General features: G+C 33.3%; 4 protein-coding genes across 5 annotated transcripts; 2 read left to right on the top strand and 2 right to left on the bottom strand.

Annotated features, from left to right (window-relative positions):
* Positions 1–296: 296 nt before the first annotated feature.
* LOC110628000 (putative U-box domain-containing protein 50) lies at positions 297–4,284 on the top strand. Its single transcript, XM_021774430.2, has 8 exons — positions 297–777; positions 875–987; positions 1,099–1,226; positions 1,308–1,719; positions 2,136–2,276; positions 2,390–2,929; positions 3,055–3,765; positions 3,906–4,284. Exons 1-8 carry the CDS (start codon positions 612–614, stop codon positions 4,101–4,103), a joined length of 2,409 nt encoding a protein of 802 aa, XP_021630122.1. The 5' UTR covers positions 297–611; the 3' UTR covers positions 4,104–4,284.
* Positions 4,285–4,405: 121 nt separating this feature from the next.
* LOC110628001 (nucleobase-ascorbate transporter 11) lies at positions 4,406–11,226 on the bottom strand. Of its 2 annotated transcripts, XM_021774431.2 has the most exons (10): positions 10,050–11,222; positions 8,953–9,050; positions 8,684–8,854; positions 8,229–8,329; positions 7,714–7,849; positions 7,470–7,520; positions 6,974–7,261; positions 5,831–6,065; positions 5,094–5,374; positions 4,406–4,930 (listed from the first exon to the last, which is right to left on the bottom strand). In XM_021774431.2, the coding sequence occupies exons 1-10, from the start codon at positions 10,780–10,782 to the stop codon at positions 4,709–4,711; spliced, it is 2,316 nt and encodes a 771-aa protein (XP_021630123.1). In that variant the 5' UTR covers positions 10,783–11,222; the 3' UTR covers positions 4,406–4,708. The 2 variants fall into 2 exon arrangements, with proteins under 2 accessions (XP_021630123.1, XP_021630125.1); XM_021774433.2 differs by lacking the exon at positions 4,406–4,930 and having other exon boundaries at positions 5,107–5,270; positions 10,050–11,226.
* Positions 11,227–14,153: 2,927 nt separating this feature from the next.
* Positions 14,154–14,803, bottom strand: LOC110627944 (protein SKIP34). The gene has a single exon (XM_021774359.2). The coding sequence runs from the start codon at positions 14,630–14,632 to the stop codon at positions 14,354–14,356; it is 279 nt and encodes a 92-aa protein (XP_021630051.1). The 5' UTR covers positions 14,633–14,803; the 3' UTR covers positions 14,154–14,353.
* A 2,248-nt stretch (positions 14,804–17,051) lies between these two features.
* On the top strand, positions 17,052–24,443 carry LOC110628470 (protein ecdysoneless homolog). The gene is made up of 5 exons (XM_021775133.2): positions 17,052–18,307; positions 18,680–19,018; positions 20,714–20,847; positions 23,597–23,760; positions 24,070–24,443. Exons 1-5 carry the CDS (start codon positions 17,136–17,138, stop codon positions 24,247–24,249), a joined length of 1,989 nt encoding a protein of 662 aa, XP_021630825.1. The 5' UTR covers positions 17,052–17,135; the 3' UTR covers positions 24,250–24,443.
* The last annotated feature ends 698 nt before the right edge of the window (positions 24,444–25,141 follow it).

Genomic DNA, 25,141 nt, shown 5'->3' on the forward strand with positions numbered 1-25,141 from the left:
ATCCGCGTGAAATCCACCTATTAAAAAAATTTATAAAATAGATTAACATCGTTTTCTTGATATAGATGTTTTTGCATCAAAGAGCAAATTTTAAAAAAAAAAAAAGTAATTGAAAATCAAGAAACAATGAAAACGACTCACCGTTGCTTAGTCGTTGCCAATGAATTATTTTATTAATAATATAATATTTTTTCAAGAATATAAACCTTGAAAACCTCAATCTCATAAAATATCCTACTAAACCAAAGAAGGAAAAAAGTAATTAATTTACCAAATTGCCCTTTGCCAATGCCTAGCATTTTCATAGAATAAAGGCCAAATATGACTGTCCAACACCCCATATGTAAAAATAACAAACAACAAGCTTTGATAATCTCTCCCTCTCCAAGGGGTCCTTTTTGAAAACTTCCAACAAATCTTTGCCAGAATTTCAAACTCTTTCCTTTTCATCGTAATTTTCAGACTTTATCCTTTTCAGCCTTTTGGGTTGGATTGAGTCATTTTCTTTGATGAGATTAACCTTAATTAATTAACTCTAATGTTTGTTTGAGTGAGGTTCTTAGCCTTAATCTTGAAAATTAAGGCAACAGCCGAGTGTTTGGAGCTCAAGAATGGATGCAGCACATGTGGAGAAGGTGTATGTGATTCTTGGAAATGATTTACAAGATGGATTCAAGACTTTGGATTGGACACTTGGGAAATGGAAACTTAATCAAATCTCTATAGTAATTCTCCATGTGACTTGCAACATTTCCAAGGACTTTGTTTACACCCCATGTAAGTTTTTCATGATCAGAATTTGAATTTCTTGCATTTTTGGCTTTTCTTTGTTGAGAACTCAACCATGATTTTCCTTAATCTGCTTCTGTTGCAGTTGGCAAGCTCCCTGTAAGTTCTGTGAGTGAAGAGAAGCTGGAAGTTCTTAGAAAATATGAGCAAGAAAAGATAGAGAAGCTACTCTTTAAGTACATAGCTTTCTGTGGAAAGGTTTAGCTTCTTTCTTTTCTTCTCTTTGAGGATTGCTGGAATTTCAGTTCCTTCTTTTCTTGATTTTGTGTTGAAAATTCTTGGGATTTTTTCTTTTTTTTTTTTTTACAGGTGAAGGCTGAAACCATGGAAGTTGAAAAATCTGATGAACCAATTCATAAAGTCATAGTAGATTTGATCTCAAAACACAAGATAACCAAATTGGTTATGGGATTAACATTCATGAAGTCTTCATCATGGTATGAATTTTCTTTAAAATATATCTTTCAGAAACTGTTTTGAGAATTCCATTTCTTTGATTGATTTCTTTCTCAAAACAGGAAATCAAAGAACGCAATCAGTGGATCATTCTACATCCATCAGCACAAACCGAATTTCTGCGAATTTTTCATAATCTGTGGAGGGAAGTTGGTATTCCTCAGAGGAGAAAATGAAGAAACAATCATGGAGGATGATCAAGGAATCACTGCTGCAAAAAGGGGTAACAGAAAAACTTGGCTAGGAAAAATGTTTACAGAAGGAAGAAATTTTAGCCACATAGATGCCTCATCAAAGGGCCTAGAATCACAGAATTCTCAGAATCAGTGGGAAAATTTTGTCTTAGAGATTCATAATTATTATGAGCAGTTGTTGTCTTTGAATATGGATGAAGATATTTGCGAGGAAGAGAATGAAATTTTACAGGCTGATTCATTGGAGGAAGATGTGCTAGATCCTACTGATTCTACCATGGTAAGCAAATATCAGAGATATTTTCTGCAGCATGTGGCCATGATTCTCTTCTTTTTCTTTAACCCAGAAAGGAATTGAATTTGTGCTCATATATAATTATCCTTGTTTAGTTGCATATGGCCAAAATGAGTTTGTTTTAGTACAGTAATTAGAGGTTTAGGTTCAACAAGTCCACTTTGGCTACCAAACATTTTCTTTCTGATGCATCTTTTTTTTGACTATAGAGGCTTGTCATGATAGCCTTGGAAGTTTCCTGACAGTGATGGGTTAATAAATATAGGGTTGTTTGGATGCTTGTTTCCCAATGATTATTATGAGATTTAGTCTGTTCTGTCATGGGATATGTGCAATATCAAAATTTTAATTTTTATTTAATAATAATTACAATTGTTTTCTTACTCATGCCAAAATTTCAGAGTATGGCAGCAAAAATGGAATTCCTGAGAAGTAAAATAGAAGATGCCCAGAAAATAATCCAGTTGAAGAAGGAAGAGGCTAAGCTCAATGAAGAAAGGTCTGCAAAAGCTGAATGGGCTTTGAGTTTATGCAATGCCAGGGTAAAATGCAAAAACTTTTTTCTGATTTTTTATTGGTCAAAAAGTTAAATTTGAGATAAAATTTAGCCTTTTTATTTATTTATTTAATATTTTTTCACTGAATGTTTTTATAGGTGGATAAGCTTGAAGCAAAGATAAAAGATGAGGTGACAAATCGAATAGAGATCAAGAAATCATTGGACAATGAGAAAGAACAAATTCAAGAAACCATGAGTGATATTGCAGAAAACAGAAGCAGGCTAAACTCGGTTCTTGAACTCAAATCAGAGCTCTCCAACAAGCTCCATTTATCAACGTTAGCAAGATCACATGCAGAGGCTCAACTAGAGAAGGCAGTCCTTGCAAGAGCAGAAATGGTGAGGGAGATTGAAGAGCTAAGGCAACAGAGAGACGTTCTTCAACGTAGAATTGAGTTTTGTAAAGAAAAAGATGCAATAGGAATGGTGAGCAAGTATAATGAGATAACTTGTGGCTATAGGGAGTATAGTTCAGAGGATATCAGATTGGCAACAGATGGATTTTCAGAGAGTCTCAGATTGAAATCCGGCGGTGATTGGACTAATGTGTATCGAGGTCGAATTCATAATTTAGCTGTTGCAGTCAAAATGTTCAATCATGATGCTGGATTTTCCAGGGAAGATTTTCTAGCCAAGGTAATACTCTGATGAACGAAACTTATCCCACTAAGTTAAAAGCTCGTTGGCTTTGAAACGCCCTTCTAATCAAACGAAAGGTATTGTAGTTTCTGCTGTCACTGAAAGTGAACTTTGATATGCAGGTTAAGTACCTTAACAACATCAGACATCCTCATTTGGTTGCCATGGTGGGGTTCTGCGTAGAGCCAAAATGCATAATTTTTGAATACATGCACAATGGTAGCTTAAGGGAGATCTTGTTTTCCTCTGAAAGAAACCAAAAAAGTAGAGACAGGACCCTCCGGTGGCAAGACCGAATCCGAATAGCCCACGAGGTTTGTTCAGGCCTGGCCTATCTTCACTTGGCAAAGCCCAGACTCGTTATTCATGGTCACTTGACAACATCCAACATCCTCCTTGACCGCAATCTAGTTGCGAAGCTAAGTGGGTTCGGGCTGAGCCGACGCTCCAACGAAAATTACGATAGGCACCACGATATTCGGGCTTTTGGAGTTGTGTTAGTGCATCTTTTGACTGGGAGAAATTGGGGTGGGCTATTAGAAGAGGAAATGAAATGGGACAGGTCAGGCCTTGTTGGGGTTTTGGATGAGAGGGCAGGACAGTGGCCGTTGGATTTGGCTGAGGAAATTGTTGGGATAGCAATGAAGTGCATGCCCAGTGATCTTAGGTGTAATAAAGATTTGAGTATAGGAACTGTAATGGAAGAGCTTGATAGGGTAAGGAAAAAGGCTGATGGGATAGTTGCTAGAGAAGGATGTGAGGGTTTTGTTAGAGGTGTTGACAAAGAAGAGTCCAGGGAAGTACCTGGCATTTTCCTCTGCCCTATATTTCAGGTTAGCCCCCAAAGCTATTTGATATTGCTGCTATATATGTAGTTAAATAATTTAAAAACCATTTTAATGAAAAAAAAACCTTTAAGAGGTGGATTATATTAACGGTTGCATTGAATAATTTTTCAATATGTTGGGTGCAGGACGTAATGAAGAACCCACATGTAGCAGCAGATGGATTTTCTTATGAGTTAGAAGCAATAGAGGAATGGCTAAAGATGGGACGTGATACTTCACCAATGACAAATTTAAAGCTCAAGCACAAATTCCTCACCCCTAATCACACCCTTCGTTCTCTCATCCAAGAATGGCATAGCAAGAATTCCAATATCACCTCATGATGATGATGATGATGCATTTATTACTGTAGATTACAAAATCAAAATAATAAGATTCATAATTCTTTGTTTCTTTTAAAATAATTTATCCCCCTCACCTCTTTTGTTAAAATAAATTTCTGATTTGTTTTGAATTATTCATACAAGCTCAGGTTCATTATTAACTTCTTATCTGAGAATTGGACAAGCATAAGGATCTGTTACAGAAAATTATAGCAGTGCAAATTTTCATGCAAAGTCTAGAGTTCAAGTACTAGAAAGATATGATTATGCTTCTCTGGCAGAAAAAGATACAAAAACAAGTTCAAAATATAACAGAGGATTCACAAAGCCAGAAATACCTTATTCTCAAAGAATGTCTTAACTATTGATATAATATGAATTCAACCATGTACTTCTCTTTGACAAGATACAATATCATTTAGTTTAGTGATGTATGAAATTTCTTGATTTTTTTTCCAGTAAAATGAATATATTACTAATAGTATGAGCTGCATTACCTCCAATCTCTGTAGAAATTCAACACTGGAACTTCACAACTACTCTTAAGAACAGAGTGCGATCTCCAAGAGGTCAAGCAACGAAGTAAATGCCAGAAAAACTACATGCTATGTGCGGCAACACCTTGACCAACAAAAGAACCGGGAAACTTTTCTAGGGAGGGAATAATCTGCAAGTAATGATGGATCACTAGCCAAGTCTTCAGGATGTGACCATATATACACTCCTCTTTCTTGTCGGGTACCAGGGACCGTGTTATCAAGTACAAATGCTATCAAGAGAGTCACCACCATGTTCATGGACATAAGAGCATTTATCGCAAAATCAAACTGGTGGATGAACCAAAAAATAGAGAGAGAAATATCAACTTTTGAATGCCAGGAGGACAACAGAAAACATTAACTGAATATGCAAAACTAGACAAAGCATAAATTCTCATATGTTACTCATGCATGTTTATGCTATTAGAAAAGAAAGTGGCAAGAAGCATACTTGTTTACTGCTGGTGTTGACTGGTCCACTTGATGCTGCCGCATAAGGAACAAAATAACTTGGTAATATCAAGGTGACTTGAGGCTGATACTGCTGAAAATAGGCGGGAATTGACATACCAAGGAACAATGAAACACCAACTATTGCGATGTTTCTAAAACTTGATGTTTGACTGTACTGTAAAGTTGAGAGACCCAGTGCCATGATAAGGCCCCACATGAAGCAAAGTATGGAAGCAGCTAATGCCAGTGGTATAGAAGCAAGAATAGCACCCACTTTTCCTATTGACCACAACTACAGATATTAATATGATAAATCACCCCATAGATTGTACTCCTGAATGCTATTTTCGTATCGAACCATGCAGAGTTTTCAAAATTTACGTTAATTAGTCTGATTAACAAATGTGTAAGCAAACTCATAAACTCTGTTATGACATGAAGGGCCTACGACTTTCATGTGTGAATGGAGAAATTATATTGTATAGAATGTGTTCAAACTGGAAACTATAGATTTCTTAAACATTCTTGTAGATCTAATTTCCAATCTCAAAAGGTAAAAGAAATTTTAGTTTTGCTTGGATGACTAATAAATATGACTTCGCAGACTTAAAGCCATTTCCAAAACTCACCTTGTGGCGACACTCCTCAACAGACATTCAATTAAAGAAGGAAAAAGAATAGGCACCATGATTACCTACAATTGTGGTCCTTTTCTGGCAGATTCCAGGTGCTTACCTACAAATGAGGAAAGGATCAAGAAAACTGCCCCAAGAGCCAAAGCCCTCTGATTAGCCACCTTTGTTATGTTGATGGTATGCACATTTTCTGTTAAGGTCGTTGAACCGGTACCTGAACCCCACAGTCCAGCCAATAAACTGCAGAAGCCCTCCAATGCAATTCCTCTGCTAACAATTCCTGGAGTTGGAGGCTTTGTGTTAACTAATAAGGATGTAGAGTGATAAGTTCCAACCTGTATACATTGATACATTTGCATCAATATTGTGTTTAAAATTCTTTGATAATTTAGGTTTCTTACAGTGAAATATTAAAAAAGAGATCTTCAAATCAAACCATCAACTTGGCTTCTCTTCTGAAGTTTCCCACAGTGGGTGAAATCACAAGCCCCAGCTTTTTTGTTTATTTTTCTAATTTGCAGTGAATAATACGGGTTGTTCATGACACAGAAGTAAAACCAGACAAAAGTGCTGACATATTGTGGACAAACTACAAGATGATGGGCATCCCAGCACTGCATTTGTTTCTCCTTCCCCTTTTTAAAAAAATTATTTTGCTGCTAATTTTCTCCAAATTTTCCCATAAAATTTATTGTGCTAACATATTGTGGGCAAACTACAAGCCTTACCATTCTGCATTATCATATGACAATTATGCACTCATAAATAGTAGGGGTGAGCAGTATTCGATTCAAATCGAAAAAACTGACCAAACCGAATTAATTTAAAAATTCAGTTTGATTTTTATTCATTTCAGTTCGGTTCAATTTTTAATTTCAAAAATTTCGGTTTGGTTTTGATAAAAAAAAAATCAAAAAAATCGAACTGAACTTATTAGTGATAATAGTATATTATTTTCAATAATATAGAGAGATTAGACCATATTAAGGTTAAAATATTTCAATTAAATTTTAAAATACTAAAACTAAAGAGTAAAAAATAAAAAATTTATTAAAAATTCAAACTGAACCGAATCGAACAGAATCAGACCGTTTTGGCTTGATTCGGTTTCTATTTCATAAATATTAAAATTTTAATTTTCGATTCGATTTTGAACCGAACCGACCGAATGCTCACCCCTAATAAATAGTAGAGACTATAATGTGAAGTTTGAGGACAAAAGCATCTAGTGGAAGCTACTAACCGAATCCACCGATGCAACCAGGGACACAATTATCATGATCAAGGAAGTCCTCAGATGGAAGATCGGGACACCCCATTGTAAAGGGTAGGGAATTCTGACCCATGCAGAAGTTCTCCATGCATTAGAAACATCAGTCCTGCAATGCTGCATTGTATATGCATGCCTTCTACATGCATCAAGTAAAATATTTGAACTTGGTATGTCAGGACTGCATCCTTTGTAAGCATATGCTCCACCAGCCGTCAGAAAGAATGCATATGTCCATGTAATCATGACACTCAGGGGGACCTGCACTAACAGAAAGTTTCAGTAAGATTATCCAAGTAATGACTGCAACATTTGCCAGTGAAGTCCACCCTGGGCTTCATCTTAGATGGCGAAGGGAGAGTATTTAATTGCAATACATGTTAACTTCAAATCTCAGCATCAAGAAACCAATATTAAACAAAATAAAGAAAGAGTTAGATAGTGCGTCACATACAAGTAAGAAACTTACTGCATAAATTCGGAATAAGCGATGTCCAAAGATGGATAATCCTCGAAGATACTGATGAAGAGGCAATAAAAGTACAAAACATCAAGTGTTTTGAACACTCAAAAAGAATAAAAGAATTAAAATGACAAATGACTAACAAATTAGCTGTGTACTGGAAATAGAAACACTGAATGCAAGGATCTTAATATTAAAAAGAAAAAGGTTAAGTATTTAAATTGCTTAAATCTTCAAGAATATCACGTACCAGGGAGAATATAAGAACCAATAGTATCAGAGGAATGCTAACTTCCACACAACTACCAGCTTGTGGAAAACCATAGCTAAAAAATGCTAAACCTATTGCAGTAACAGTTGGTGCAACCACTAGTGGATTAATCAATCTGCAAGACATCAGCATACAAGGAAAGAAGGATTAGATAGGTCCTCTGAATTTACAGCTTCTGACAATAAATTGTAAAGTTTCATAGAAGGAAACAAAGAAATTTTTCAACAGATTAATGTAACAGAACGTTAACATAAATAATCTTTTCCATTTAGCACAAAAGAACAACATCAGGCATTTAAGAAAACTCTACTAAATGCTATATTATGCAACTAGAGTTGATTTACAAAAGAAGGCTTATGCAGGCAGCACCAGCACCAAGATAGCACACGATAAGAGCAACATCCCTAGCATGTATTGGATGACTGAATAAGCATTATAACTCTGGAGGTGGAACAGAAACTAGAAAGAACAATGTAGGCAAACTCTTAGCTTACCTTAGAAGAAGGGACATTAAACCAGTGAATCCCAAGATGCTTTGAAATATTGATCCAACAATTATAGCCCCCTGGAGCTCCCTCATTATGTGTCTGAATTTCTATATTCAGTGAGCATGAAACTAAAAGGTTAAAGCAGTTTATCAAAGGAAAAAATACAACATTCATGGTGGGCAAATCTCCTTGATGCTTGAAATACAAAAAAGGCTTCAAAAGAATTATCAACACAATTCACACATTCTCATTCAATTAGAAGCTTACATTATAGATTATTTTCAATTTTTGGTTCATTTCGGGGAAAAGTAGTTGTATATTTTGAGATGCAAAAGGTTTTTTAGGAATTTGGTATTTCAAAATGCATTTGTGGTAAAGCTAAAAAAAAGTCATTGTATGTCTACCAAGCTTGAAGCTGACAGATGTATCACTTCAAATATTTTTCCTAACAATTAACTCACATGTTCCGAGAGATTCCGGAACTCCTGTGCATTCATGATAACTAATGCCGGTGCCAGATACACAAATGAACTCCCTTGAACTAATGGAAGTCGGGTACCAAAATAGGAGTGTAATATTGTTGTAATGCCAGAGACCAGCAACATTGTAGAAATCACTGTAGCAGTGTCCCTCTGTCATTATTTATATAATGAAAGACAATTTATTAAGCTGTAAATTCCATTCTTGAAGTGTATTAAACAACACGATATCCATGAGAATCAATGCTTACATCTGTTCCTCCCATGGCTGGTATGATGATCAAGGGGATGAAAATCAGTGAGCCAGCCAAAGATAAATAGTGTTGCAGGCCATAATACATAAGTGGCACTGCAGTCAAGGGACAAACAAGCAAGGATCAGGGAAAATATCCAATTTCTATGAAACTTACCGGAACACAAAGAAAGGGGGTGGGGATCATCATGGAGGACCGAAAGAATGAAGAGTCATATTAAAAATGAATTGTGGCTCTTACAGCTTTGGTTATCTCGCTGATACAAAAGATTCTCTATTTATAATAGAAGATCCAAGACATATATGATATGATACCATAAATAAAAGATTCTCTAACTATAATAGGAATATATCAAATCCTATAATCACAGACATAATTATTCTATCTATTTAGAAAAACAAATTCTATATTAAATAAATTCAACTTTCTATAACATTCCCCTTAATTGTATCTTGAAATTTCATCAACTCTAACACTAGAAATTTCAGGGTAGTTTAAACTAAAACGGTAAAAATAAACTACACTTTGCAAAAATTGCTAAAAAAAATTAGAGAAGACGAAACGGAGTCAACAAGCGTCCTACATGCAAACCCTTAAAGTGTCAAGCGTAAGAGGTGAATTCTTGGCACTGCGGTCTGTGACCTCTGACTATTGTTCCTTATTCATTTATTTGCTTGACTAAATACTCTGGTTTCCATTTCTACATACTTCTGACTGAAAGAGAAAGAATGCAGCAATTCTTAAGCCCTTTAGAAAATATTATTGTGTCTTCATTCATCAAAGAACACAGAAACTGGCTCTTTCGAGTTCCAGTTGTTGAAATATGTAGTTAATTAAACATGAAAAATTAATCTTCATCTGCTAACAAAGTTAATTCTCCATCGACGGCCGAACACACTGCTACACAATTAGTCCTCGAACAGTGTGTTCCATCTTTGAGTCTTTAAGTCTTAACACTCAATCATATCGCTAGTAAAACTTTGATTTCATTTTTTAATATTAAAAAAACCCATTAAGAAATAAACTGGGATCAAAGAGAAATCCACTGGGAGGAGGAGGGGAGAAGGAAAAAATAAGGGGTGAAGAGAACTAACCAAAACCAGGATTATCTCTCAACCCAAATCTCATTCCACTCTGTTTTTGCCACCCTTCACTATCAGGATCATCCCCACCAGGATACACCTCAATTCCAATATCAGTTCCACCATTTTCTTCTTCTTTCTTAGGCTCCGTAGCTGGATTATTTTCTGGGATTTCATTTCCGGTACCATTTACTCTCCCATTTCTGGTGCCCTTCCCATTCCCATTGCCACCTCCAGTTTCATTTCCACTTCCATTTAATCCAAATTTCCCTTCCTCATCCCCAACTCCCAGAACAGATTCATCTCCTATTCTCCTCCTTTTGTTCTCATCCCTCAATCCCAAGTTCCTATCATTTCCATTCCTGAACTCATTATCTGACCTAGATGCTGAACCCGAAGCTGGTTCAATTTCTGAACCTCTGGCAGGCCTGGTCGGACCCAGAAACGCGTCGATCTCGATTTTTGGGGACAACGCACCGTTCTTGTGATGGTTATGACCCCTGTCCAAGTCAAAACCAGTGCTGCTATCAAACTTCTCACTGTTGCTTGTACTGGTTTCACTAGAGAAAGTAGAAACAAAACCGGTTTTCTTAGCCCAAGATCTCAGCTCTCTTGGATTATGATCAGTTCTGGACACAAATGGCTTGATATTTGGCAGCACAGAACCTGATTTCGTGTTAGACCTAGCTGCTTCTCTCTTTGCCACAGACTTGCCCACAGAATCTGAGCTCGACCCAGTTTCCATTGCAACTTTTCTCAAATGGGTAATGAATCGTCAAGCAGATAGCAAAAAAATGAAGTAAAAACGAACAAAAAGGGAAACAGAATTGAGTAGAATGAAAGAAAAGAAAGAATTGGTGAGGAGTAGCAAGCAAATTGAAATGATTGTCTTTATTTTAATGCTTATTTTGCTAATGGGAAGCTGTATATGGATGGGTGAATTGAATGAGTTTTTAGTGTAAAGATTACGACCGTAGAAAACACCGCTGGCCAGTTGCTCTCAGTTGTTGTTTTCACTTTTCCGGACGTATCAAATGACAATAATGCCCTACACTGGCCGTTAATAAAACCGGCGGCTGAGTGGGACGATGTGGAAGATGTGGCAGGCACTCAAAGTCTAGAGAGAAGAGGAAGAAGATGAAGAAGAAAAAGAAAGAAAGGATTAAGCTGTTATATTATTTTATCTGTTTATTCCTTTTGTTTTTCAACTTCAGTGAAAAAGTTTAACTTTTTGTTTGAAGCTATTGCCCATTAGGGATTAATAAAGGCGTGGTCCCGATGGTTTCTGGCTTTTTATTAAGTCTCGCTTTAGCTATCAAATTCAGCAAGCGGTCTCGGTGATTGCAGCCAGTTGACGTGAATTATAATTGGTTTTAAAAAACATATTAAAATATTATTAATATTTTAAAAAATTAACTATTTAATATTTTTATCAATTTTATCGTTAAATATTTTATAATTTAATTTTTATAAATTTTTTAAAAATTTATTAATTAATTTTTTAATTTTAAAAAAATTATTAATTAATATGAATATTTTTTCATATTAAAGATATTTAAATTTTTTTATAATATTTAATAATAAATACTAACTAATAAAATTTTTAAAATATAAGAAATATTTTAATATGTTTTTTAAAATTTAAAAATCAATTAATATCTCTTTAAATACTAAATAATAATTTTCTCTAAAAATTATATCATAAAATATTATTTTAATATTAATAAATTATATATAATAACTTTTTATTTTTTTTTAATATTAAAAAATTTATTAATTAATAATCATATATTACTTATTACATTAATATTTTCAATAATATTTAAAAATTTATTTTATTTTTTAATGATATAATATCATAATATATTATTTTAATATAAATTAAATTATTGTATATAAAATTATAAATTCTCAATTATAAATAAATAAAACTATAAAATAATTTTATTTATTCTTACATTTTATTTATTAAATAATATATATTTATACCTTTTAAATTTACTAAAAAGTATCTTGAAATGCTACACGACACAATACTGTAAATCTTTTAAATTTTGTTTAGACAAAATTCAATTAAATATAATATTTTTTAAACATATTATTATCACATTAATAAATAATAAATTTGAAAATTTTTAGATTTTACTCTGTTGATCCCTATTTTTTTAAAAAAAATATATTATTTTAAATATTTCTAAGAAAAATAATCCATAGTTTCAAAATAAAAGTTATTTTTTAAAATTTTAAAATTTTTATTAACATCATTGATTTAATACCTTTTTTATATTTTAACGAAATAGTAATATTTTTTCTGCAAATTAAATATTTTATTTTAAATTGAGAATGTGGTATATATTTTCTTTAAACAAACTATGCTCAAATTTATTATTCATCACATTAAATTTTGTAGGCCACTTGTAATTAAACTTTATTGATATTGAAATATATGGTCATTTTGAGTTTGATTATATCCATTTCAATAGAACACCAGACTAAATTTTTGAATATATATTATTATTTATTAATTTATAAAATAATAAATAAGCGCATATATATATAATAAAAATATACATGTAAAAGTTAAAAGTACTAAAATTTTTTATTATAAATAATAATTTTATCGTTTTAAAAATATTATGATTAATTTAATTAGTATTTATAGTATTTTTACATTAACTACAAATAATTTATTGATATATAAAATTATATTTTTCGGTTAGAAAGTCCACGTTGTCTTTGGTGAGGAGTTGGGTTGGGCCACCCAAGAAACAGGACAGGAGGTGACATGTTATTGATAGTGCACATGTCCTATGCTTGTGTGTTAAGGGACGATAATTAACGCACGCGAGTAGGGATGTAAATAGACAAAGTATTGGTTGAAAATTAAACTACTTTAAATCAAATTTGATTTGATTTATATCTTTCTAAATTTAATTTAAATTATCTGAATTTATCTTAAATCTAATTATGAACAATCCATCAAATTAAACTAAAAAACTAAATAGATCAATATTTTTAAATATAAAATTGAATCAAAATCAACTTCAACCAAGCAAAATTAATTCATTTTAACTCAAATATTCAGTTGACGAAAAACAAGCATAGGAAATCAGTGTAATTTTTTTTTTCTCTCTCTCACTTGCTGATTAAAAGCACAATCTCCATTCTGAAAATCATAGTAAAGAAAGTTCTGAAACAATCATGAACTCATCAATACTTGTTGCAAAGAAAACTTACAACCTAAAACTAGTAAACTCAATTGAGTGTTCATCCTCTAACACCCACTGATCACAGCTGCGATTGTGGAGGTTCAAGATGAAAATGAACTTTGTGAAGGTTGTATTCACGTTGAATCAGTCAATCAGATGCATAGGGGAGAAGTTTCAATTGCACAAATACAAAGTTACAAGCCAATCTTTCAATTACAACATAGATATCAGTTACTGCAAAGAGATCTTCCACCCAAAGCAATTTATTAAAACACTTCATTAAAACCCTTTGAGAAGGCGAACTTGAAATTTGTAAAATTTCCTCCAATATCTGAAGTTCATGTTATCTCTGATCACCATGATGGAGAAGTTCAGGAACACAAGCAATTTGACAGACAGGCCATAAACATCAATCAGGAGTATGCTTGACAAATCTTAATTTATTTTCCAATCAGAAATCCTTGCATAGTCTTTCTGCCAGAATTCATGAATTGCAACTTTTTTTCCTAAAGCTAAATACACACTTGAACAGAAGCACACAGGCAAGCATGAATCACCCACTACACTATGTTTGCCATTTACCTTTTCCCCATTGGTCTACAAATGAATCAAATTTGCATTTGAAGCAAATCACAGGAATACATGCACAATCTCTTATACTAGAGAAATTTGCTCAAACCTTCATGTTTTAAGCCCATAAAGAGTAATGTTTTAATCAAATTAAACAATCATAATTGATATGTTTGAGCAAACTGAAATACTGTAACTCCTAAATTCTCAAAAAGCTCATCCAGCATTGATAAATCCCAACTGTGGATAGAAGGATGGAGAGAGGATGATGATCTCACAAGCCCAAAAGCCAAAAGTTCATCTTTAGGGCTTTGAAAACACAAATATCAGGAGTTGGTAACGACAAGATCAATAAATTCATAGCATTTCCCTTTTACAAATGTAAGAACAAATTAGATGATAGTAATTTTACCTCGAAAGCTGGGAAATTTACAATTCTAAAAATTGAAACTCTAAATCTGTGCCATTATCACTGAAAGTACCAATTTTCCACACAAGTATCAAGAAGCACAAACTCACACCACAGAGAATCAAACGTTATTTAGCAGGTATAGACGAGAAGAGGCGAACAACGTTATCTTGCTGCTCTTGAAACTTTCGCTTGAGGTACGTCTCAAGGATCTCCATAACAGAAACGAACCGCTTCATCTCCTCAAGGCGGCGATTGAGCTCGGCTTCTCGAGCCCTGGCTCGTTCTAGGAGAGCCTCGGTCTCAGCGAGGCGGCTCTGAAGGTGATCTACTACTGATGTATCGTTTTGGGATCGGCGGTGGATTAAGTCGTGAGGGGATAAGGAACGTTGGTGACCGTAACACATCGTAAAAATGGTGATTCTGGAAGAAATGGTACGAGATAATCAGGGATCGGTGGCTGCAGAGTACATGAAAGAGAGTGTGAAACACCGGGGGGAGAGAGTTTTCTATACAGCATCACGTACTGGGCGGATCAAATATCAGAATCATGGTTTATTCTTTTCTTTTTTCTTTTTTCTTTTTTTTTAAAGGAACAGTTCTTCTGCTGGTCGGCGGTTAATCTAGAGGGCTACTTTAGAAGAGGACTTTTTACCGTTTCAAGATATTTTTTTTTTTTTCATTTTTTAAAACTCTGTCCGGAAAATAATTTTGAGAGATTTATAATACAGTAGTTGTATATTATCATTATTAATAAATAAATTTTTATATTTTTAAAAATATATTAAAATATTTTAATTTTTTTTTTATATCTTAAAATCTTTTTGAGACAAATAATTATTGATCTCTAAATATTATATGTTATTAGCTTTTAATTATTAATTTTTGAGATAAATATTAATTTATTTCTATATATTATATTATCTGTTTCTAATAATAAACTTTTAAGTTAAAAACATATTATTCTCTAAAAATACTTTATTATTTGTTTTTAATAGTAAACTTTTTAAGATAAAAATTAATCAATCTTTAAATATTATATTCTACATCTCTAATTCTTTAAGATTAATTTTATCGTATAAAAAAATTTAATCATTTTTGAATTTATTATTAAAATATTTATATTTTCCATTAAAAAAAAATTGTTAACTAATTAACGTATAAATGAATTAATTGTATATTATATTAAATGTGTATATACTTTAAAAATTAAATAAGAAAAGTATTTTTTTAATTTTAAAAAATTAAATATGCAATATATATATATATATGTGTGTGTATATATATATATATATATATAATATAATATAATATAATATAATATAATATAATATAATATAATATAATATAATATAATATAATATAATAATAACAAAATTTTAACTAATCAAATATATATATACAATAATAAATTTAATATTTTATAATATTTTAGTTCTATTATATAACTACTTAAATTTATATCATAAAATAATATTTATAATTAAATTATACTTAAAAATTAATAAATTATAATAAATTTTGATATATCATTAATTTATTTTAAAAATTGAAATGTAAAATTATAAATTATAAATAAAAAATAATGAAAAAGAAATGATCTGGGACGAAGTAGGATTAAAATCCCACATTGTTCAAAAAGAAATAGGGAGGCATTTGCCTCCCTATAAAAAATTTATAAAAAGCTGTACCTACTGCATAAGCAAAATTCTCAAGTTGAAAAATGCTTTATTTTTTATAGGTTTTCTTATTATTTTTTCATTTAAATAATATTTTAAGCAAATTCTATTTTAAGTTTTATTTAAATTAAATTTAATGATATAATAAAATAAAGATAAATAAACAATAATTAATGATTTGAAGAAATTAAATTTTCTTTAAAGATAAATTTATTTAAATCAATGTAATTTATCTTTAAAATAGAGACAAATAATATAGTTTGTAAAATTATATAAAGAGACAATTTTGTTTCAATAAATTTATAAATAAATATATTTATCTCTAAAAATTAAATTACTGATATTTTGTCATTAATTACAGAGTAAAAAGATAAATATTTATTTGTCTCTAAATAAATATAAAAATAAATAAATGATTTTTTAAAATAAAAGAAAATTTTTAATAAAAAACTAATTTATTCTATTTTAAGATAATATGAAATATTTTAATTGCTTTTAAAAATTATAAAATCAAATAATTAATTTTTCTTAAATTAAGGGACTCATAATAATTTCCCATAAATAGATTTTAAAATTAAAAACTAAATAATTATTGTCATATTTTAATTAGGCTAAATGTATAATTTATTTTCTTAATTTTTTATAAAAAAATATTTTATTTTTTTATTTTATTTTTATTCTATTTATTTTTTTAATTTTTAAATTATAAATAATTTAATATTTATAAAATAGAAAAATATACTTTCAACTTTTAATTATTAATAACTTAATTTCAAGAGTGTGAATATTACATGATAATTGTAAAAATTAGATTATTTTATTATTTAAAAGTTAAAAAAATAAATAAGAAGTAAAATAATTTTTCTTAGTGAAAGAATAAATTATATATTTTTTATTTAATTATAATATTTATATAATATTATTTATTAATATAAATTTATTTTTTACATTATTTTTATAAATCACATAATTTAATTGAACCTTTTAAGCGGGCCTTCTGCATCCCCGCTCTTTTCACAGCTAACGCCAATCCAGTAAAACCTCTGGGTTTAGAACCAACAAGTCGTTTGACAAAAGGACAAACGGTCCCGTTTAACGTAACGCTCATCGACATCAGGATTTATCCAAAAGCAACGACAAGACGTTTCAGGAACATTCACGAGACGCCGTCAGTAGCAGAGAATACATACACCATTATCAGCCACTGGCAGCAACTAAACCCAACAGAACCATGGCGACGCAACCACCCTCAGACTTCGACGCCGATCCTTTCACCTCTATCTTCTCTCATACTTCCCGAATCCCAGACGACACTGTTTTTTTCGCAATCTTTCCAGACTCCTCTCTCTCCAATTCCTTCTCTTCTTCTTCTTCTCCTTCCCTTGCCCTCCAATCCCTTCACCTCGAAATCCTTCACTTCATCTCGCCGTACACTTTATCTTACATCTGGCAACACGAACCCTTCTCTCTCTCCATCTCCTCTTTCTCATCTTCTTGTATCTGCTCGTCCAAATCTCCTCTCCCCCACCTCCATGGCAAGCTCCGGTTCGGCGATAACCTCGAGGACGAATGGTTCACCGTTTTCCTGCTCTTTCTTATTTCCAGCCAATTCCCTTCGCTTTCCATACGCGTATGGGACAACGACGGCGAGTTCCTCCTCATTGAAGCTGCTTTTCATCTCCCTCGATGGATTAACCCCGAGAACAGCGTTAACCGCGTCTTTATTCGCGGGGGCGATCTCCATATTGTTCCCAAAAGCCGGTTGTCTAATCCGAACTTAATCGATTCGTTGAAATTTTTGACGTACTATGAGAGTGAATCGCGAGCTGCGGATTCTATTCAAAAAGCGGTGAAGAGCCGAATTTCGGATTATCCGGAAAGAGCGAGACGAAATACCCATCAGGTTCGGGTTAGGGTTCCAGTATCAGTGGCACAGGTTCTCAAGCACGAGCCTTGTTTAATCTCTTTGGCAGTGGAGGGATTTTACGATAGAGATATTGATACAATGAAGTACGCAGCGAAAATGGAGAAGTTTGTGAGCAGAGGGAGAGAGGAAGAACTGGTTTGCGTGGCGATTAAGATGTCGAGGGCTATGTATGCGCAGTTAATGCAGCAGAAATTTCAGGCGCCCAAGTGCTATCCGATGCCAGTTAGAGGAGATGATGCCAGCGCATATTTGGAGGCGGAGTTGGGGATGAAGATTACCTGTGGGTTTGAGATGATGTATCAGCTGAGGAGGAAGGAAGGAGAGGAAGGAAAAGGGAGTACGTGGAACAAGTACAAGGACAGTTTGGTGAGAAGTGGGTACTTTGAAGGATTGTTGCCGGGCTCACAGGAGTACAAGAGGTTAATGGAGAAGGCTGAAGAGTATTACCGGAATAGTACTTTATTTTCGAGTACCAGGTATTTTTCTTCTAGTTTATATGTATTTTGTTTGTTCTCATCCCCCCTCCCCCTCCTCCTCCTCCTCCTTCACGTAATGATTGTTGACATGATTTAGTTAGTCTAATAAGCTGTATATGCTTCATTTGTGGAGGTAAATAAATGAGAATTTATTGGAGCTTGAGGAAATGCTATCCTTTTTAAGACTCGTATTACCTACACTTGCTTCCAGAATCTGCTTCACTATTTTAATGTCTAGCAGAAGCCATTTGTTGAGGATGTTTATCATACGTTGAATTTATTTGGTGATATTTGCTTGGGTTTTTAAGAACGTAGGCTTGTTTCCTTGCTTTCCATTGTTAGGTAATTGTATTGACCATGTTGTTATTGCAGTGAAATGATGAGCGCTCCAGTGAGACGAATTGATGAAATTCTTGCTGTGCCCCATTCAGTTGATGATTTCCAGAGTCAGGAGGTTCCTCTTTCCGACAATGATTCTTGGCTTTACGATGGAGAGAAAGATCTGAATGTTGCCCTTCGAGAGAGGCAAAAAGAGATGGATCTCTATAATGCTAAACACAAAAAGAAACAGAAGTTGAAAGAGCCACAGGATGCTGGTCCTTCATCTGATGCTGACTTTGGTGATTTTGGTCTTGGTGATATTGCAAAAACCATGCAAGCATTTGTGGACAAGATGTCAAGCTACAAGGGAGCAGAGGTTCCTGAAAACAGGTTTGTTCTTTATCAGTACAGGACAAGATTGGTGCAAATTTGCTCTTTTCTATTTAGTTATAAATCTTGATAGTATCTCTCTTTACTGAGAAGTTGCAAGCTGTCCCACTTGCAGGTTTGTTTGGGCTGGCAATAGCTTAAACTCCAACCTGCTCTAGGGTTGGACCTAATTTTGTGACTTTATAACCGTGATTCTGATCTTACTCCACTGTGTTGATTTAGATTTTTGCTAAGCCAACCTTTTTTTCCTTACTTGGATTAGAGGTTTTATTTTGAATAGAATCATTACTAAGTCAACTTGCTGATTACATAACCTAGAAAAATTTTCACAGCCATATTTAAACTTTAGCATATTGAATGAAAATAAAGTGTACTGTTGTACGAGTGCGTGTGGTGTGGCTGGCTAAAAGTGGCATTACTTTAGTTAGTATAGGGCTTAGCAGGGTGGTTCCTGACATACTTTTTTTTTTTTCAGTTATTGGTTAAAAAAAATCCATTTGGTTAGTTTAATAAAAAAGGATAACCAACTAATCTGAATCATGTCCTATGCTGTGAAATTTTAGCTGCCTTTATATTAGAATCCCTGATTTCTTTTCACGCCCTCCTGCATGCCTCAGTTCTTCTTCACTACTCGTCCCTTCATGCCTCCATCATACCTCAGTTTTGTTTCTTAATTCCTTTTGGATGACTGGATTCAATTCTATTTCAAACCTTTTTGTCCTCTCTCCCTCTTGCGGTGTTTCAGTTGCTTGCCTCCTGGTTCATGGCCCCCTCTTTGTCCTCATTGTCTTCTTTCCTCCTTTTGTTTCTTTCTGTTGCTTGCCTCCCTGGTCTCATTCTCCTCCTGGATCTCAACTTTTTCCTCACTTCTCAAGTGTTCAGGTTCACTGCATCAGCTTCCCTTGCTCTTCTTCTCTCCTGCACGTCCAAGTCTCTGATGAAGATGCTACTCTTTCTCTGTAGATATATTTATATTTAGGATTATGAAGTGAGCTATGTCTGGATTGTGTGATTCTGTGATGATTTAGTGAAATGTAAATGTGGGTTTTAAATGAAATTTCTATTTCCATGTGTAATTGTGTATCTAATTTGCGAAATTGCAGAATAATATGCAGATTTATTTAGATGGAATTGTAACTGGAGTTAAAAGTTAATAGTTCTCTCTTCACTTATTCTCTTATTTGGATTCTGTATTTCGTGAACTTTGTGTTGATGATGAATTATATCTTTTTTTTTTAGGTTATACATTTGCAATAAAAAAATGAGAGAAATTTCACTTTTGCAACTGTTGAGATATGTAGAAAGAACAGAATCAAACTGAATTTTTCTTCGATTCAGTTTTACTGTATAGTTTGGTTCGGTTCAACTTCGTGCTATTATCTCTTTTTGGTTATTGTAGTTTGGTTTAGTTTGGAACTGAACTGACCAATTGCACAACTATTGGTAGTCACCAAAATCTTTTCTTTTTACTTGCTGATTGGCTTGTTATATTTACGATCACTGATTGATGCTATGGCAATTCTTCTGTACCCATGGTGGTAATTTATTTGTCAACTGATCTGAGTTACTATCCTTCGTTTTTAGACTTGGTTAAGCTTTTTTCAGAGGCAGGGGACATTAGCTTCCTTTGTTATCAGACAATATTTGTTTGTCCTTTGATCACTTATCTGTGTCTACTTTGTTACCTTTTTGAAGGAATCTGAAAGAAGTGGACCTTGATGCGGATCAATTCTTTAAAGACATGGAATCAGTGATGAAGCGTCATGGACGTCAAGCTGATGCTAGTGATGTTGACACTGAAGAAGCATCCTCATCTGATATGGATTTTGGTATGTTATTATTTTTCCCAGTCTTAAGTTTATTAAATGCTGCTAACAACTTGAGAATCACTTTGTTCTTGTTTACGGTGGCTGCTTAAGTTTCTACTGCAACTAAAGATCTAACTAGACTCTTTTTATGACTTCAACATATTCAGTTAGCTTTTATTGTATAGGCACTATTATATTCATTGATATCTATTATTCATTTACTATTTCAATACAAGTAAATATTCCTTAAATATATTGGCTTTTCCCACTTGCTCTGTTTGTCTCTCTCGAATACAAATGCCCACATTTGCTGCTGTGGAGATTTGAAATTGGGAAAATTACACTTTAATCATGAGTTTTAGCGTAATTAACTGATCGGTTCTTGTATTTTCAGAGTAATCACTTAAATTCCTGAGTTTTACAACTGTCCAAATTGAAGGTCCATCTATTAACAAAATCTGTTAGGTGAATAGAAAAAGCATAGTCAATGGTAAGAGATAACTCTTTATTTCTAAAATACCTTCTTCTTCAACCTCCATTTCAACCTTTTATCTCTAAAAAACAAAAACTCCATTTTCAACTCATAGCTTCCCACATTTTACTATTTTCTTTTTCATACTTTTCCTAACAGAAGCTATATTTTCCACTCCTTGCCATGTCATGCATGTTTGACAATAGCACATGGGTTGTCTCATCTTGTGGATTAATCTCAAGAATATGTTGTGCATATACTCTTCCAAGCTCAAATCATCCATCCAAAAACTTTGAAATGGTCTCTCTTTCTTCTTTACATATGGAAAAGGACCCAGTATACCTTACTTTCCTTTTCTTCTTCTTCTCTCACCTCTTTCCAACTATTATTTTCCCTATTTGTTTGATTGTAATGGTCATGTGTATAGAACTTGAGAGAGATTGTCAAAAGTACCTAATTAGAAGCTCACAAGAAAACTAGCTTTCACCAGCTTGCCAAAATTAGAATGGGTTCTCTTTCCTCCTTCATATCGGGAAGAGATTACCATTTCTAATTAAAGCTCTAGCTTTATTGAATTGCCATCACCATCATCCATCTATTTTTTTTTAATCAGGATTTTGAATATCAATTTCTTGATCCAAAATGAAACCACACTTGTTGATCTGTTATAAACCTCCTTATTGAGTGCATTACGATGCTATTTTTGTAATTTTCAATCTCAAAAAGTTGCCAACTTTTCTACTGGATTGGTGGTTTTCATATTATTTTAAGAATTAATCTGCAAATTTTTTCAATTCTTTCTTTTATGGGTTTTTAAAAAATTTATATTTATTCTTGATATTTAAGGTTCTTGAACCCTTCTCTTTCTCACTCCTCTTTCCTTTTTTTTTTTTTTTTGGGCCTAAAGAAATGTTTGTATTGGAAAGCAAGCTAAAGGCTTGCAAGAGAGTTCAGTGCAAAAGAATCCTGGTAAACAGGATTAAACTAAAAGCTTTCATTCCTAAGGAGTTTTGTCCTAGAATATGGGTGTCATATTTGCTTCATGTTTTACAAAAGAGAACCTAACAGAACAGAGCTGGCTGGCTGGCTAAAAAATTGTTATAAAAAACCACATCTTGAATTCACAGAGGAACATCCCTAGAACCACATTGCAGGAACCAATAAAAATAGAGGAATCACCCTCGCTAATAACCTGTTGCCATCCTCTGTTCCTTGCCATTATAATAGCTTCTCATTCTCTTTTGGATTTATGATCACTTCCACAAGTGCATGATTCATGAAGAAGATTTCTTGTTTTAAGGAAAATAAAACTAACGCATATATGTTGTTTGATAAGATGTTTGATAGAAGTTGAGTAACGTATATTTGTTGTGTGTGAATGTTTTCTTTAGAAGTTTTTAACTTAATTAGGGGTACTATGGTCATTTTTATGTTTTACTAACACCAATTTTAACAGGACTTTCTATTTAGACGGTCGTAGAACTTAGGAATTTAAGTGTTTGATTTTAAAAATATAGAGATGAATCCATTAATTACGCCAAAACTCAGAGAGTAAAATATAATTTACCCTTTGAAATTTAAACTTCGTTTAGATTTTTTTAGGAGCAATTCATTTGAGGGAGTAGGAAGGTTAGATGGAGATACTTTTTGTAAAGCTTATCTAACAATTTTCAGTGAAGCAATAGCTAAAGACACATAAGGGTACAAGATGGTCAATTTGCAGTCCCTCTAAGGCTTATAAAATATACTCCTTCCTGCTGGAAGTTGAATGCTCTTTTCAAGAGGTGTCTCAAACAGAAGGGTTTTTTTAGTTTACTGTGGGGGTGGGTTGGTGGAGAAGGTGAGCATCCTGTGTGTGTAAAAGAAGGGCATTATTGGTGCACAAAACTTCCTGCTTTAAGCTAAACCTTGCCATTGTGCCTGCACTTGCCTCATTTTGACCTCCATACGCTTCATAAAGAATAGTTGCATGTTAGTGCTTAGTAACTCTCTCTCTCCCTCTCTCTCTCTCTCTGTGTGTGTGTGTGTTCTAATTTTTCATCATTGCTGGAGAAAACAGCTGGTTATGCTTAGTAGGTTATTTAGGTTAAGCTCATGTAACAGTTGGTTGAGGTAATAATCTATAGTTTGTAGCTTTGAGATTGTCAAGTTACCCACCTACTTGCATGTTGCCATGTTGCTTTCTCATTAGTTTATATTATCAAACACATGCTATGCTGGTCAGACATAGGATTACACAAGGCCGTATCCTCATTTTCTACTTTTGTTCGTAGTACTTAAGACTATAAATGTCTGCAGATGAGTCTGAAGATGGGAGTGATATTATGGAAGCCTCGGAGGATAATGAGGATGGAGAGGACACTTTCATGCACAGATATTCAGATGCTCTGAATGAGGAACTGAAGGACACCACCCTTCAGAAGAGCTTTGTTCGTGCAAATGATCACTCCAACAAAAATGAGGTAATTTTCTCATCTTTTTTGGTAGAAATGATCCCATATCATGCCTTTGTAGATGGGAGATGCTTCCTCTTATCGAGTCATCAAGCTTCTGAAAAATGGCAATCTTTTAGTTTGTTCAAGTTCTTGCAAAATTCTAGGTCTGCATTCTTTATGTAGGAGCCATGCAACCGTAAGTATTAAGCTTGTATAGTTATTACTGGGGAGCAGCATGTTGCATTTATGTTAATCGGCATCCATAATCGCATTTTCCGTTCTCGCCTCCTAGATTTTATCAAAATAATGTGATGCATGAATATATGCCAAATGCAGGGGACATCAAATGCTGGGAAGGACATGGATGAAGAATTCACTCCAGTAGATGTTGATGTTAACTTGGTGAAGAGTCTTCTTGATTCCTTTTCTTCCCAACAAGGACAAGCTGGTCCCGCGTCAAATCTGCTTGGGCTCATGGGTCTGCAGCTACCACAGGATGGCAACAAAGGCAAATGAAGCTATCTACACTTGGTTTATCTGGTGCAATTGAGGGGAGGTTCAAAACATTGATATTGTTAGATGACCCTCTTGCATTAACTTCAGAATCAATTGGGTATCTTAGGTATACTTTTCTTTGTTGACGAGTATGTAAATAGAGGCTACATCTATTGGGTATTTCAATCTAGTCGTAGTTGGAGAATTGCGTTGCTTATGGGATTCATGAATATTTATTATGCCATTTCGAGCAATTCCAGAGTGGACTGATGGCTACAGATCAAAGAGGAGACTTGTTAGAAAATGTTTAAAAAATTAATTGAAAACTAATTTTGACATTAATTATAAAAATATTAAAATAATAGCACAGATAGCTATTATGTTTTTTTAGAAAGCAATTTTTAGATTGCGAAGTGAGTTTGAGGCCAGGGCGTGTTTAGCAATTAGCATTACTGTTAGAACCGAACTGATGTTGAGAAAACACTTTTTAAAAATATTATTTAAAAAGTAATTTAAAATTATTTTTAATATAACTTAAGTATAAAAATAATGAAACAGTTTTAAATAAATGAAAAAAGAAAGTATTTACCACGTTTAAAAATATGCCTTGGGAACAAGGGGGGAAAGCATACACTTGTCATGTATAATAATAATAGAAATGTTTAAGAAGCAGTTGTAATAATTTTGGACTTGATTGAACTTTATTATTAAATTAAAAAAAATAAGTAAGAAAAAAACAGTAGAGATACTTTCCTAAAAGATGACTGAATATTCCCTAAGTGTGGGTTGGAATAGACCCATAGAAACTCAATATGGGCAGTGATGGTAATGTGATTCATCCAACCAACCACAAACTGACAACTCATGAAAGGCCAATGGAAATGGGAAATTATAAAAAATATTAAAAAAATTG

The sequence above is a fragment of the Manihot esculenta genome, chromosome 12, assembly GCF_001659605.2.
Source record: "Manihot esculenta cultivar AM560-2 chromosome 12, M.esculenta_v8, whole genome shotgun sequence".
Lineage (NCBI taxonomy): Eukaryota > Viridiplantae > Streptophyta > Magnoliopsida > Malpighiales > Euphorbiaceae > Manihot > Manihot esculenta.

Coding starts and splice junctions, on each gene's coding strand:
- LOC110628000 (XM_021774430.2), top strand. CDS start 612: ATGGATGCAGCACATGTGGAGAAGGTGTATGTGATTCTTGGAAATGAT. Junction 1,227..1,307: donor TTCATGAAGTCTTCATCATG/GTATGAATTTTC, acceptor TTCTCAAAACAG/GAAATCAAAGAACGCAATCA. Junction 1,720..2,135: donor ATCCTACTGATTCTACCATG/GTAAGCAAATAT, acceptor CCAAAATTTCAG/AGTATGGCAGCAAAAATGGA.
- LOC110628001 (XM_021774431.2), bottom strand. CDS start 10,782: ATGGAAACTGGGTCGAGCTCAGATTCTGTGGGCAAGTCTGTGGCAAAG. Junction 7,850..8,228: donor TTAATGTCCCTTCTTCTAAG/GTAAGCTAAGAG, acceptor GATGTCTTGCAG/ATTGATTAATCCACTAGTGG. Junction 5,375..5,830: donor GATCCTTTCCTCATTTGTAG/GTAAGCACCTGG, acceptor TGTGGTCAATAG/GAAAAGTGGGTGCTATTCTT.
- LOC110628470 (XM_021775133.2), top strand. CDS start 17,136: ATGGCGACGCAACCACCCTCAGACTTCGACGCCGATCCTTTCACCTCT. Junction 19,019..20,713: donor GCAGAGGTTCCTGAAAACAG/GTTTGTTCTTTA, acceptor ACCTTTTTGAAG/GAATCTGAAAGAAGTGGACC. Junction 20,848..23,596: donor CTCATCTGATATGGATTTTG/GTATGTTATTAT, acceptor AAATGTCTGCAG/ATGAGTCTGAAGATGGGAGT.
- LOC110627944 (XM_021774359.2), bottom strand. CDS start 14,632: ATGTGTTACGGTCACCAACGTTCCTTATCCCCTCACGACTTAATCCAC.